The sequence below is a fragment of the Typopeltis vanoorti genome, chromosome 22, assembly GCF_054136105.1.
Source record: "Typopeltis vanoorti isolate ZY-2024b chromosome 22, IOZ_Tvanoo_1.0, whole genome shotgun sequence".
Classification (NCBI taxonomy): domain Eukaryota; kingdom Metazoa; phylum Arthropoda; class Arachnida; order Uropygi; family Thelyphonidae; genus Typopeltis; species Typopeltis vanoorti.
In genome coordinates this window covers 15438424-15455187 of record NC_143570.1, presented here as the reverse complement: position 1 = coordinate 15455187, position 16764 = coordinate 15438424, and the positions used below count along the sequence as shown (strand labels likewise).

General features: G+C 34.0%; 1 protein-coding gene across 1 annotated transcript in view; it reads left to right on the top strand.

The window, feature by feature from the left end:
* The window catches only part of Vha100-1 (V-type ATPase subunit a family protein Vha100-1), a 233903-nt gene that overhangs the window by 67086 nt on the left and 150053 nt on the right, over positions 1–16764 (top strand). Inside the window, exon 6 of the mRNA XM_090412379.1 lies at positions 4074–4200. Within this exon, the coding sequence (XP_090268505.1) occupies positions 4074–4200 (127 nt within the window). The remainder of the gene's footprint in view (positions 1–4073; positions 4201–16764) is intronic.

Sequence of the window (16764 nt, the reverse complement as noted above, 5' to 3'; positions counted from 1 at the left end):
GTTCAGAGGAAACAGAGCTTACTTTTTGTAATTTAAAGAGAGGATTATATAACCTATTCAGTGTTACTAATATATATATATATATATATATATATATATACATATATATAATTAGAATGCTGGTTTACTCAGTTTGTTATCATATTGTTAAATATTTAATGATTGAATGCTGAGAATTTTAAAAAAGAAAACTAAGTTCAGGGGGGATAAAAATCCCTTATTGTTTTTCAGCCAGTAAGTGAAACTAAGATCGAAAACTACGATCTGAACGTTTCATGCCGACGAACTGTCGGCTTATCCAAGCGTAAGTGACCACTTGGTAGTGCCACACCACGGCAACTCGTTGCAAAGGTGGAGCAAGCTCCCTCACTGTTCTTGATATTTTCTCATAATGTAAAAACACACAGCTCTTAGGAGATGTAGTACTATTTTACATTATGAGGAGAGGTCACTACCTAGACCGGTTTCAGCCTTTTTTGAGGTCTCATCAGTGAGTAGCTAGACCTAGAATATCAGAGTTTAAGTGAAAAGAACTTACATACTTTTGCTATACGTTATATTGAACCATTTGGCTTTTCATCTTAGTTATACTATGTTATAATATAATATAGTGACACACCTTTCTGGCAATCGTATAGCAAAAGTATGTAAGTTCTTTTCACTTAAACTCTGATATTCTAGGTCTAGCTACTCACTGATGAGACCTCAAAAAAAGGTTGAAACCGGTCTGGGTAGTGACCTCTCCTCATAATGTAAAACAGTACTACATCTCCTAAGAGCTGTGTGTTTTTACATTATGAGAAAATATCAAGAACAGTGAGGGAGCTTGCTCCACCTTTGCAACGAGTTGCCATGGTGTGGCACTACCAAGTGGTCACTTACGCTTGGATATGCCGACAGTTCGTCGACATGAAACGTTCAGATCGTAGTTTTCGATCTTAGTTTCGCTTACTGGCTGAAAAACAATAAGGGATTTTTATCCCCCCTGAACTTATCAACCTCGCCAGAAAAATAGCCGTTTGGCTTTTCATCAAAAGAAAAGTTTAATAAATCACACTACTAGTTTCGTCAGAAAGCTGACTTCATCAGGTCTAACAGCATAAAAATATAAAAATATATAAAACAGGAAGACCATAAAAGCATTGCATTTCTAATACAATGGAACATGACAATTAACTGTAAATAAAGTTTAATGGGAGACCGAATTCTAGTTGAAGCGTCGTACACATGCATGTGAAATTGTGTGTCACCAATGTTGAATGGCAGAACTGTGAGAGTCTGGCAACCTGTAACTTAGGTTGCTATTCATGTGGGAGGCATCAAGAACTATTTCTTTCGATTCCAGAATTCGTCTCTCTAGTTCGTCATTACATCCATGAACGTTGCTTGTTAAATCCTAGTGTAGTTGATGGAGACCTTCATCATTGTTGTTTGCAGAAAACAATACATGGCTGGACAGGGCACTGGCCTGAATTCTGTTGTAAGATATGTCTCACTTATGTTCTTCTAAGTGGAGAAGGATTGATTAATTGCGGTAAACATAATGCAGTTTACCGCAATTACAAACAATTCTGTAGACACCAGGAAACTGAAGATTGATGTTGCTCTTTTGGACGGCTTAAAATTAACTGGAGTTTGGGTAAAGTTGGGAAAAAGGTCTGTATTTCTTTAAGAATTTTGCCAGTTTTGGGGAGAGAGAACTAATATAAGGTAAGGAGATGCATCCTTTGAAATTAGTTGTATCTTCATTTGATGGTTGATGCGGTGAAAAAGAAGTCTGTTTATACTTTTTTCAGAGTATCCATTTTGTTTGAAGGTACTTTGGAGGTGTTTTAGTTCATTTTTAAGCTTTTGTTCATCTAATAACAGGGATCTGGCCCAATGAGCAGAAGTGGAGATAATGCCAAATTTCTGTGGGGGGATAGTGGTGAGAGTCTGCATGTGGGTATCTGTCGGTATGCATAGGTTTTCTAAACATGGTGAATTCAATGTTTTCAGTTTTCCTGGTTAATTTAATATCTAAAAAAGTCCAGTGGTTGCAAACATCTTTCTTGAAGAGTTTGAAGAAAGGGCTATTTCTTCTGCCTCGTTGAAACCAAAGATATGGCTATGATATATATAGATGATATTTCCATGTTCTGGGAACATGGCCGAGATAACCTTCAAATATTTCTTAACCACCTAAATGCCATACATCCTAACATCAAATTTTCCTCAGAGTTAGAAGTAGACAATTCCCTTTCTTTTTTAGATATTAAATTAACTAGGATAACTGAAAACATTGAATTTGCCATCTTTAGAAAACCTACGCAGACAGATACCCACATGCGGACTCTCACCACTACCCCAGAATTGAAGAATTTCTCACCACAGAAATTTGGCATTATCCCTACTCTTACTCATCGGGCCAGATCCTTGTTATTAGATGAACAAAAGCTTAAAAATGAACTAGAACACCTCCAAAGTACCTTCAAACAAAATGGATACTCTGAAAAAAAGTATAAACTGACTTCTTTTTCACTGCATCAACCACCAAATGAAGATGTGACTAATTTCAAAGGCTGCATCTCCTTACTTTATATTAGTTCTCTCTCTCTCTCTCTCCCCAAAACTGGCAAAAATCTTAAAGAAATACATAATCTTAAAGAAATGGATGTCCTCAATGTCATTGAAGTGCTCCCCTTTCAAGGCACACTTCATCTTTAGAGAGGAAAAAATCTGTGGGAGCCAAATTTGGCAAATGGGGGGAGGGGGGATGTTTGATTGCACAGATCAACTTTGAAGCCAGAAACTGCTTCACAGGCGGTGTACAGTGCATGTCTACGTTGTCATGCAACAGAAACCAATTGTTGTAGAACAGTTCTTTCCTGATACATTGCATGTTGGCATACAGACATTGTATTATTCCTAAATAATAGACTGTTCACTGTGATGCGCTCAGGAACAAATTTGCAGTGGATAATTCCAGCAGCAATGAAAAAAAAACAATGACCATTATCTTGAATTGTGATGTTTGCAACCTGACTTTCTCTTGTCAGGGAGAAGACATTCCATGCTTTGGTGTTTTGATTCTGGATCAAACTGAAAACACCAACTTTCAACACTGATGGCAATTCTTTGCAACTTGGTGCTCTCTTTCATGTGTCAACATGCATGGCACAAACCTCAAACAAATCTTCCTCTTATGCAGGATCTCTTTTTAAGATTAATCTGCCATTTCTTTCTGAACCATGCTGTACATTGAGTTCAGCTTATAGCCTAGTGGTTATTCGCCTGTCATGGGCAACAATTTCACCACATTTCCATTTGTCCATGCAGATACTGTCAGCCCACAGCATGGTACTCCTTCCCCTCTTTAAATGTCGAAAACCAGTGGAACACCTGTGCACATTTCAGACAGTCATAAACGTTTTCTTAGGTCTTGATACACTTCCGTGGCAGTTTCCCTAATTTACAGTAAAATTTTATCACAGCCTCTTTGCTCCATGATGCAACTTCTGACACACACTCTTTCTTCAATTGTTGCTACACAAAAACTGCTGCATCACTCGACGCGATGTGTTGTGATTGCACCTGCGATTACAACACTAGTGGTTAATACTCACACTATGAACAAATTTGTCTCTTTGATTGTTTTACAGGACAGCCCTTTGAATAAATCTCATTACTTGTGGGCACACTGTGTAATGCATGGCAGTAAACACACTAATGAAAAAGGAATGTTTTGCATTATGGGATACAGGATATCTTGATATGAAATCAAGAGCTCTGCATATAGGTAGCTTAGCTATGAAGGAATTTCACATGTAATGTTTTGCTTTGCTTTTGCTTGGATGAAAGAAGAATGAATATAATAATTTCTTGTCAGGTAATAAATAACTTGTTATTATTATAAATAACTTTTTATTGAACTTGTTATTTATTAAAAAAAAATGTCGTCTCAATGCCAGAAGCTTTCTACAGAACTGCTTAATCACAGAAACTTATATATTCATCAATAAATAATTTAACCTATATGCAGAGTGAATCAAATGTTCGTCTTTAGGATGTGAAATAATAAATGATTCTATCAGATTTGTAGCAGGAGTTATCTTAAGAGAGAGACTTCCATCATTTGAGAGGATGCTGTGGCGGGTATGTCATGGGAATGTATTTCTTCGACAAGCAGAAATTGATACACCACTAGAAGATCCAGTTACTGTAAGTTCATTGTTTATTTAGTTAATTGTTTAGTTTCTACAGCTTGCTTATAGCAAATATGTGATATGCTTGTTATTAATTTATGTATAATATTTTTGTGTATCATAAATTAATATACATGACAGACAGAAAGCACATTTATGAATGCATTGACTTATGTCTCTTACTTTGCTGATGTTAGTCTTATTTTATTTGTGTAAGACATTTGCAATCACAGAAAATTTTAAAATATAGCATATTAACTGGCAGTGAGTTGATAATTTGAAATCAGAGATTCAACTCGATAAGTTTTCATATTCAACCTTCAATAAGCAAGAAAATTGTCTCACACACTTAGTGATAAAAATTATCTACTATAAACCTCCAACCACCTGAATTATTATGAAATTTTAGAAAAATTTCTGTTTTCGGATTTATTTAATTTTGATTAAGATAAATCTTATTCTCTAATAAACAAAAGATCAACAAAAATTTATCTGAAATTAGTACATACTAGCTGCTTAAATTTTGTTGCTAAAAAGTTTATTCATTAGTTGGCTCACGAAGTAGCCTCATCATCAAGGAGGGAAGGTAAAAAAAAAAATGTAATTGGTATAAAATATTTTCTGTACCTTCCTAAGAATGCTGTTAAAATCTATGAATACAGTATTTGATACTGTATAATGTGAACTTGTACAGAATAAAGGAAAATGCTTTATTATAGTTAAGTTTGGTATAGACAATGAAAACAGGCAGAAATATTGAAAACATCAATTGCATCCTGAATGGAGAACCTATAGAACAAATAAAACATTTCAACTATTTAGGTACAATTTTTAGTGAAGATGGGAAATTAAATATGGAAATAGACAACAGTTATCAAACCTGGTATTGTAGGAAGTTAACTGAATAAATTTATATGGAATAAGAGAGAAATTAGTCAAAACACTAAACTTGGTTATAAAGTAAATCATCATCATTAATCTCCTGATATGTATCCCTAAGGGTTGTTCAGCGTAATACTGCGACAGTGCTACATGATTAAGTTTACATTATTATTAATCAATTGACAATTTTCCTCCAAATCAGTATTACTTGTGAGAACTCCAATATTGTCATATTTAACATTTTGTGCTTCTAAGGCACTTCTAACTGAATCAATCCACCTAGACCTTTGTCTTCATGTAGGTCTCTTTCCTTCCATCTTGGCATCAAACGTCTGTTTTGCTAATCTTTCTTTACCAATTATATTTAAGTGGTTGTGTACCACCTTAGATTAGCTCTGCTGACATATTCTTGAATGCTAATAATGTCAAGTTCCTTCCTAATATCTTCATTTTTAATATGATTCTGCCACTGATGCCATCAGTTCACTTCCCTAATAACACTCATATCTGTGGTCTCTAGTCTTTGATCAAGTTCTGTTTTCTAACCCAACTCTCACGTCCATAACTTAAAACTGGTTTGTACACTGTCTTGTATACTGCTAGTTTGGTGTTTTGGCTAATTTCTCTCTTATTCCATATAAATTTATTCAGCTGGCTACTCACCATACCAGCTTTGCTTAATATTAATTTAAATATGCTAAGAAATTATTTTTGTTTAATCCTTTATCGAAATGAATTAAAACAAAGTTTGCATGCAAAGTATTTCACAACTAGGCTACTTGTATACAGAAGCTAGTGATTTCATGATCTCAGAGCTGGGTTAGAAATAAATCTTGATCAAAGACTGGATACTATAGATATGAGAATTCTGAGAAAGATTAGGGAAGTGAGCAGATGGCACATCAATAGCAATATCATATTAAAATTAGGATATTAGGAAAAAACTTGACATTGTTAGCAGAGCTAAATCTCAGGTGAATTGGTCACTTAAAACAGAATAGGAGATGGAAGACATAATTTCCTGTATACCCCCAGAGAGTACATATCAGGAATTTGATGATTGTTTAACTAGAAAATTTGTTGACCCTAGCTATAGTTTAGAGTTTGCTATAGTGAATTTAGGTTTTAAAATAATAGTAAAAAAAAAAGACTGACCTACAACACACACACACACTTTGCTTCCAGGAAGTAAAGGATATGGTAGAAAATCATAATTGACAATAGAATACAAAGAATTAACAAGAATCATACATAAAGCACAAAAAAGACAGCACAACAAAGTGTAAATGCAAACGGTGGGAGACCTTAGAAAGAAAACTACAAAAGTTTAATATTATAAGAATGAAAACCCAGAAGTAATGTTTATACTTCAAAATGTATATAAGCTAGTTAATACCACTTATCTGAAATCTTCATATTGAACTAAATATGTGGTCTGTACCATTAAAATCAAAAATAACTGGTCTCCCCCAGTTAGAGAATACAAGTGATAAATAATGGCAGGAATGTATTGACACAAGCATTGAGTAAAGGTAAGATTTCTTCTCCATTGTAACTTCTGACCTGTCCTTAGCATTGTCTGGAACTTGAATGTGTCAGAAATGCAATACCTGAATGGTGTGTGTGTGTGTGTGTGTATATATATATATATATATATATATATATATATATATATATATATATATATATATATGAATACAGGCTCATTTTTTTATTTATTTATTTATTTTTAATGCACTGGATTTATAGCATAATAGTAAAGAAACACTTTGGGTAATGGCATCTACATTTGTTGAAAGTTTATTTTTCACTTGGTTAGAACATAATAAATTTAGTTTAATCCTTTATCCAAGTGTGAGCAAACAAAGTTTGTGCCTGAAAGTACTTCAGGACTGGGGTAAAGTGGTACAACACCAGGACGACTCCTTGCAAAGGTGGAGCAAGCTGCCAACACTCCTAACTCAGTATCTCTCATAATGCAAAGCACATCTCCTTGCGGATATGTGTAATGTTATGCATTAAGGGAAGGGCCACTACCCAGACTAGTTTCGACCTTTATTGAGGTCTCTTCAGTGGGAGCCAGGCCCAAGTGGAGATACCAGCCAGAAGCATTAGCAGGTCATGTCCATCTATAGGAGTTGCCAATTGGTGTGCCACCTTTTTAATAAATTACTCTGGATTTAGAGAAAGATGTTGAAAGTTTATTTTTCACTTGGTTAGAACATAATAAATTTAGTTTAATCCTTTATCCAAGTGTGAGCAAACAAAGTTTGCGCCTGAAAGTATCTTCAGGACTGGGGTAAGGTGGTACAACACCAGGAGCTCCCACTGAGGAGACCTCAATAAAGGTCGAAACTAGTCTGGGTAGTGGCCCTTCCCTTAATGCATAACATTAGACATATCCGCAAGGAGATGTGTTTTGCATTATGAGAGATACTGAGTTAAGAGTGTTGGTAGCTTGCTCCACCTTTGCAAGGAGTCGTCCTGGTGTTGTACCACCTTACCCCAGTCCTGAAGATACTTTCAGGCGCAAACTTTGTTTGCTCACACTTGGATAAAGGATTAAACTAAATTTATTATGTTCTAACCAAGTGAAAAATAAACTTTCAACATCTTTCTCTAAATCTAGAGTAATTTATTAAAAAGGTGGCACACCAATTGGCAACTCCTATAGGTGGACAGGACCTGCTAATGCTTCTGGCTGGTATCTCCACTTGGGCCTGGCTCCCACTGAAGAGACCTCAATAAAGGTCAAAACTAGTCTGGGTAGTGGCCCTTCCCTTAATGCATAACATTAGACATATCCGCAAGGAGATGTGCTTTGCATTATGAGAGATACTGAGTTAGGAGTGTTGGTAGCTTGCTCCACCTTTGCAAGGAGTCGTACTGGTGTTGTTACCACCTTACCCCAGTCCTGAAGATACTTTCAGGCGCAAACTTTGTTTGCTCACACTTGGATAAAGGATTAAACTAAATTTATTAGGCATCTACATTTATTTCCAATTTTATATAATTTCCTTAGATACTTTAAGTAAAGGATGCTCTATGAGAGTACTCCATAGTTAAGTTTATACAGCTTATTAACAGTTTTTCTTTTCACAGTTAATACCACGTCATGTCCCCAGTATTTTCAGATGATATATTATGATCTGAGATACTGCTAATTGAATCAATATCTTCGCTTGAGTCTTTTTCTTGATGTACTCTACTGATATTTGCTTAAATATCATGCCTGTGCAGATTAGCCCTGCTTACACCTTAAATGCTCACAATGTCAAGTTCCTTATTTTAATTTTCTTACCTGCTGCCATCTGTTCATTCTCTTAATTTTCCTCAAAACTGTTATTCTGTGCTATCTAGTCTTCAGTTAACTTTATTTTTAACCAAACTTTTAGATTCATAAGTTAAACTTAGTCTCACACTTATATTGTTGGTTATTCTTCTTTCATCATCAACCACACAAGTATTGCTTCTTATTCTATTTATTTCTTTGCTATCTTCAATAATTGAAATGTTTGACTTGTTGTATAGATTTATTATTAAGAAAGCAGTTGTTTTCCATGTTCTTATCTTTTTTTTTTTTTTTTCCATTTGCATACCAAACTTGTTATGACTGCTGTTCAGTTCAGTTAATCCTGAAGACTTGATTTAGCAGTATAACATCTTTCACATAAGAGCTGACTTTAATGTTTGATTTTGATGTCTGGTTTATCACTTTCCTTTATAATGTAATCCGTATTCAGTTGACTCTCACTATAGCAAACTTGTAGGAACCATAATAATAATAGTTAATAATAAATAATAAATTATTAATAATAAAAAAATTAATAAACATAATAGTTTATATAGTGAGTTTCTTTTAGCATTGCACCTACAAAGCTTTGATTGGATTTTTCATTAGTTATAGTAACAGTTTGTTATTGCAGTGTGCAGTGTTAGTTAACTTCAGATGATAAATACAATAGCTTCCACATGGTGAAGATAGTTTGAATACTTAATATTGGATTTTATCTCAGGCCATATTCCTGTAAATCCTTCAGTTCTTACTACTGGCTTGCAGTTATGCTTAGGCTGTGAATTATTTGAAACAATGTCTCATTTATACCATATAGTTGTAGATTTTGAATATTCTGCTCAAAACTAAATGATCACTTTTTTTTTTTTAATTTTTAATTCCCTGTATATTGCTTCCTTATCCAGTTTATTGATATTGTGTGCCATTTATGTGCATTTTGTGCAATATAAATGGCACACACGTGCAATGTCATTTATGTGCATCTTTGTTTTTTGAACATAGTGTTAATAATGAATACTTCATGTTCTGAGCATAAATTTATCACGTTACCATCAGTATCATTAGCCTTCCTTTTATTCAAATTTTTCCAGACATTCTCTACTTATGTGATTCACTGCTATTTAATTTTCCAGCAAGAATCAGCTTTAAGTCGGCTATCTTTTCTAATGACTCAAAGAATTCCTTTACTTCACTACTGGTAACTTGTTCAGTAGGATTTTTAAGGCACAAGCAAGTCACATTTTCAAATTTACCACTTCCAGAGAGAACATGCTTAGAATGCTCAAATCGATCATAATGACGAACAAATTGATGTGGCACCGAAGGAAGTTGCCCTCAAAGAAATGGACAAAATGCTTATAATTGCTGAAAATTTTAAAGAAAAAAAAAAAAAAAAAAACGGTGATCCTAATCTTGAGCGATCAATAAAAGTTCGTCAGGAAATTGAAAATTCCATCCATTGCTACAGAGTTTTATACGAAGAAAAAAGAAAGAAAAAATTCCACCAGACAACTCTACAGCAATTTTTATCCTAGAAAGAATAATTGTATGAACTGTATGTACTCCTTATATATAAATAAAGATTAAAAGAATAATCTTGTTTTTCTAAATGAACCTTCATTTTTTACTTAATATGTTTAACACATTTCTTTTTTACTTCATATATAAAATTTAATTAATAGATTTGAAAAATCCTTGGCAATGATCACCCATTTTACATGCATTATTTATCCCGATTATCGCAAATTCGATTATTGCGGTATTTTTCATGGCAACAATAACCGCGATAATTGAGGTATTCCTGTATTTCAAGTTGGAACTGTGACTGCATATACAGTCTAATATTTGTGTCATGTTTATTTGCATAAAATATGAAAATCGAGCTGTTTAGTACATTTCTTTCAGGTATTTGTGTGGTTAATTGCATAATGCTTTTTCAAATAAACCTTTTTTTTTGCATACCGAGCTGGATCAAATTTTTCATTTTGTAACATGTTTTGTAACAGTTAAATATTTTTTTTTCTAGAAAATATATTTTTCTTTATTGTTTTTGCTTACACAGCAGTTACTTTGAACACAACATTCATACTATATTTTCCACAGGCAGCATTAACACATTTGTGCTTCATTTCACTTTGTAAGTAAAAATAAGGTTATATCTCCAGATGAAACAAGATTTAATCAGATTAATTATGTTTGTGAAGTGAAGGCTCGTGAAAGATCAAGTTTGTAAAGAAGCATATGGATAAGATCTGCATCAAATATTATGGATGTAAGATCATGTAAAAGAGCCTTGTTGTGATTCATATCATTATCTGGTCAACATTAACTATAAGTGTGGAATCTCCGTGAAGAAACAAGAACGAAATGAGAGAGAACTCAAGTTTAACTTGCAGAGGAGGCTTAAAGAAGTTAAAACAGATTTTTAACTCAAAATTAAAGGAAAAAATAGAGGGCTGAAAATATAGATACAATACGACATATCGAAAGAAGCTGGACATATTAAAAAATGGATTCTGGATACCGCAGATGACTTTAGTATATAAAATATACAAAAGAAAAGAGATTGATTTGATGAAGAATGTTCTCAAACAATAATAAAAAAGAAAAAAAAAGCATACAAAGAATTTACTCTAACTGGCATTAAAAAAAAGGAAAATATAACAAATAGATATGAGATACAGATAAAATCTGTCAAAGGAAGAAAAGACTAGCACTTAATGATGTACAGAATAGATCAAACCATGACAGTAAGTTAAAGGAAGACAAACCTGGGCTAGATGTATATAAGCAGAATTGTTTAAAGAAACATAATAAAAAAATAAAAATAAAAAAAACAGATGAGAATATTTTCATGAATTACTGAATAAGAACATTACTTCTGCAGCTCAAAATTACATCCTAATTACTACTGCAGAAGAAAAATCTGTAGAACCTGCATCAAGACCAGCTCTTAGTGATATAGTACAACATACATCCAGGAAGAATATACATAGTAAATGCCAGAAGAATGGAAAGTCTCATCTGTCTGGTATATAATCATTATCATCATCATCAAATTCCTGCCATGAACCCTCGAGGGTGTGTACAGGATATGATAGTACTACATAAAAAAATTACATTATTACTAACTTCCTATCTACAATTTTCCTCCAAATCAGTCTATTACTTGTCAAGACTCCAACATTATCAGATCTTATATTTCTATCGAATAAGGCACTTTGTACCATATCAATCCACCTATGTCTTGGTCTTCCTCTAGGTTGTTTTCCTGCCAACCTGGCAGAGAACACTTGTTTTGCTAATCTTTCCTATTCTGTTTCAGTAACCATACCACCTGAGATTAGCTCTGCTATAGCATTCCTGGATGCTGACAATGTCAAGTTCTTTCCTAATATCCTCATTTTTAATATGATATTGCCATTGATGCCATATGTTCATGCTTCTAATCTTTCTCAGGACTCTCATATTTGCAATTTCTAGTCTTTGGTCAAGTGTTTTACTTCTGACCCAGCTCTCATATCCATAAGTTAAAATTGGTTTGAACACTGTCTTGTATACAGCTAATTTAGCGTTTTGACTAATTTCTCTCTTATTCCATATAAATTTATTTAATTGACTTCCTACCCTATCAGCTTTGTTGATTCTGTTGTCTATTTCCATATTTAATTTACCATCTTCACTAAAAATCATGTCTAAGTAGCTGAAATGTTTTACTTGTTCCCTCAGGTTCTCCGTCATAACGCAGTTGACAATTTCAATGATTCTGCCTATTTTCATTGTCTTTGTCTTTTTATTGCTGACCTTCATACCATATCTATTACAACAGTTATTCAATTTAGTCAGGAAATCTTGCAGACTTGTAGTGGATTTATTTAGAAGTATAACATCGTCCGCATAAAGCAAAGAGCTGACATTAACATCTCCAATTTTGATATCATGTTTAATACCACTTTCCTTCATAATGTGATCCATATAGATAATAAATAAAAAAGGGGATAATGTACATCCTTGTCTCACACCAGATTTAACATTAAACCATCTTCCTGTACTTCAGTTCTAACTGCTGACTTGCAACTCAAATAAAGACTAAGTACTGCTTGATATAATGCCCCATTCACACCATATAACAGTAGCATATTGAATAGCTTCTCTCTTGGCACTTTGTCAAGATCTTTTCCAGATCTACAAAACTTAAATACAGATCTTTGTTATATTCCCATGCTTTCTCAACTATTTGAGAAAGCATGGGAATAAAGTGAATATCTGATCCTGATAGTCTCTATTTGGCCTGAATCCAACTTGTTCTTCACCAAGCCTTTCTTCCACAATTCTTCTCAACCGTTTCTCAAGTATACTTGCATAGATCTTGCCAGGAACACTCAGTAGGGAAATACCTCTGTAATTCTCACATTCAGTTTTATTTCCCTTTTTATATATGGGTACTATGAGAGCTCTACTCCAATCATCAGGAATTTGTCCTTCTGTCCAGGCTTTCTGAACTATGCAGTGCAGCCACTGTAAGACTTTTATACCACCATACTTCAGTATTTCTGGTCGATTATCATCTACTCTTGCTGCCTTTCCACATTTCAAGACTTTGATGGCTTTTTCTACTTCAAGTATGGATATGCATTCTTGACTGTATGCCTGTTGAGTGTTTTTTTACCACTATGCTATCACTGCTTGTTTCATTTAGTAATTTTTCGAGGTAATTACTCCATAGTTCAAGGATAGCTTTTTCTCCTATTTTCATGTGGCATTTATCATCTTTAACTCCTTTTATAAGCACTCTTTCCTCCATTTCTAAGCTTCTTCAACAACCTCCAGAATATTTTGCCTCCTTCTTGATATTTATTGTCTATGTTCTTGCCAAATTCCTCCCATTACTTTTGTTTAGCTAGTTTTACACAGTATTTTGCTTTCTTACATTTGTCTCTGTATTCTCTAAGAGCGAAAGCTGACTTATTTGCCAGGAATTTTGATATGCTTTCTTCTTTTCCTTCACTGTCTCTTTAAGTTCCTGTGTCCACCATGGAGTTCTGATTTTTCTATCCTTGCAGACGACCTCACCACATGCCTCTCTAGCTGAATCAATCAGGGTTTTCTTCAAGGCTTGCCACTGAATCTCCAAGGTTTGGTTCCTGTTCTCAAACTCTCATTTTTTCTTCAATCATCTTTGTGTATTTTAGTCAACAGTTCATATCGGAGAGCTGCTCAACTTTTATTCGCTTTAAAACTTTCTTACATGTTATTCTTTTCAATATGAAATTCAATTTTATCCTGCTCAAGACTAAATAGTGATCACTTCCAATTTCAAATCCTCTATACTCTTGTGTCCTGCACCAGAAAAAAAACATCACTATCAACAATAACATAGTCAATGAGACTTTTCTTATTCCTTGCTTCTTCTCTCCATGTGAATTTGTGCACATGTTTATGTTGGAACATTGTGTTAGTAATAACCAGCCCACGTCCTGAGCAGAAATCCAACAGGTATTTGCCATTATTATTAGCTTTGCTCTTTTCTCCAAATTTTCCCAAAATATTTTTGTATGTCTGACAATCATTTCCTATTCTGCTATTTAGATCCCCAACACGGACCAGCTTTTCCTTTTTCATTGTGTCAGTTGCTTTCTCTAAAACATCAAAAAATTCCTCCACTTCTACCTTAGTAGAACCTTCTGTTGGGACCATAGGCACAAATAAGTCTCATTGTCCTGTTTCCCATTCTGATATTTGTCCACATCACTCTATTTGAGACTGCCTGCCATTCAAGATTTGCATTGTATTTAGTATTGAATACTATGGCTACTCCTTCTTTTCCTTGATTGTCATTGCCTGAATATAACATTTTGTATTTATTGCTCAGAAAGATCTTGCCAGTTTTTGTCTCTTTTGTTTCAGTCAATCCTGTTATGTTGATCTGATACTTATCTAATTCCTCGGCTAGCTCCATTTCTTTGCCATTCAGGCTTCTTTTGTTGATAGCACAGATCTTGAACTCTGGCGATGCTCAGTTGGGATGTGTTTTCATTTTGTTCCAGTAGCTTACTTTATGCTGTTTGCACTGGTTCCCTGGTGAAAATAACAGGGACCTTGTTTAACCGGGCGACAACCTAGCCGGCATGAAATTTTGTCATGTTGTACCATCATTTTGTATTTTGGTTTAAGCCAATAAGAATACAATTTGGTCGGCTAAATTCCAAATTGCCAGCCGATCCTCGTTCGTTCAGTATCCAGGTAGATACCCAATGGGGTGCACCACGAGGAGGTGAGGATTGGACATTAGGTCAGAAGCCCTGATCAGTTCTCCGCATTCCTTTAAAGGAGTTATTGGAGTTATTACTCCTCTCAGTTATACAGCTTTGACCCTTAAGCACCACTCTGTTATATAAAAAGAATGACAACCAGATTGTGAAGGTTATAGAGGTATTTCTGTATTATGTCCACCATACAAAATATTTACTTCTATTTTGAAGAACAAATTAAATTCATTCATGGAGAAAATTGCTGTGTACCAAGAATGTTCCAGGAAAGGCAGATCTATTGTTGATGAGATACATACAACAAAACAATTATTAGAGAAATTTTTGGAATTTTTAATATAAATATTCATCAGGTTTTTGTTGATTTCTAAGTATGACAGCATTAATAGAGAAATTATATGGAGTTATGATACTCTGGAATACCAGATAAACTAATGAAACTTAAAAGATTAACATTGAAAAATTCAGAAGCACAGCTTGCAATACAAAAAATTATTTAAATTTCTTTATTTAGATCTCTTTCCAATAACTCAAGGATTAATTAAAACAAGGGGATAGTCTTGCTCCAATGTTTTTTTTTTTTAACTTAGTTCTGCAATACATTATCCAGTTTTGTTGTTATTAGATACTGAAAGTACTCTAACAAATAAATCATTTTAGATTGTAGCATATGTAAATGGCATTAACATCATGTCAAGAACCAAATAGAAAAAAGAAGAAACATTTGGGATTAAATAAATTAGTACATGAGACAGTGCTGAAATTAATCAACTAAAAACCAAAATAATGATTAATACTAGAGGAAACTGCTGACTTACAACTTAAATATATACTATGCATTTCTCTGTATAACATTCCATTTAACATTCCTCATATAATTGAAACATTTTGAAAAGCTTTTCGCTGGGCACCTTGTCATATCCGTTTTCCAGATCAACAAAACTGAAGTATGGATTCTAGTTATATTTCCAAGATTTCCCAAGTATTTCTAAGATAAGAAATTAAAGTTTAAAATCTTGGCTTGACAACCTCTATCTACAGTTGTTCTCAGTCTGTTAAAGTATGCTTGCATAAATGTTATCTGGAACATTCAGCAGAGAAATTCCTCTGGAATTCAACCTTATTAGCCTTTCTGAATTATATGGTGTAGCCATTACAGAACATTTTACCTCCATATTGTTTAATCTAAGTCTCAGCTCTGACTAGTTTCCAAGGGAATCAAGAGGGTAAGAGAGTTCCATTACATAGGTGGCTGTAAGACAGAAATAGCAAGTTAAAGACCAATTAGTATCTCTGGAATGATTAAAGTATTGAAAAAGTTGGTTAAAGATAAAATCCAACAGTGGATGGATAGGGATGTCATGCTCTATATTGGGGCAGCATGTCTTTCAAGAGTAGGTCTTGTTTTAGTAATTTATTCACATTTTATAAGATGACAGAAGATCTGGATAAAGGAAATAGCTACACCATGATACTGCTGGACTTTGCAAAGGCATTCGACAGAATACGGCATTGGAAAACTATTACATAAGTTGGGGTGAATGGAATTGGTATGAAGCTGGTGACATGCATAGGATGGCTGACAGACAGATACTAAAAGCAATATATGGTTGGAGTAGAATCTAGCAGAACGACCCCCCCCTCCAATTAAATTTTCAACTCTTTAATTTGTACATTAATGGCATTCGACAGAATACGGCATTGGAAAACTATTACACAAGTTGGAGTGAATGGAATTGATATGAAGCCGGTGGCATGCATAGGATGGCTGACAGACAGATACTAAAAGCAATATATGGTTGGAGTAGAATCTAGCAGAACGACCCCCCACTCCAATTAAATTTTCAACTCTTTAATTTGTACATTAATGATATAATGGAGGATATTTAGTTTTTTTGCTTAAGATACAAAACTGGGGATGGCAGTAGTTGATAAAGGTGATGTTGGATGACTTAAATAAATTGGCATTGTGGGTAAAGGACAGTAGTTGTCAATTTTGTTGCAGAATGTAAGGTAACGGGAATGATACTCTGTATAAAGATAAGAATAGGCATAGCAAAAAACCAATTCAATAAAATGGAAAAGGCATTAAAAGGAAACTTAACTCTACAACTAAGGAAAAAACTTCTAAAAA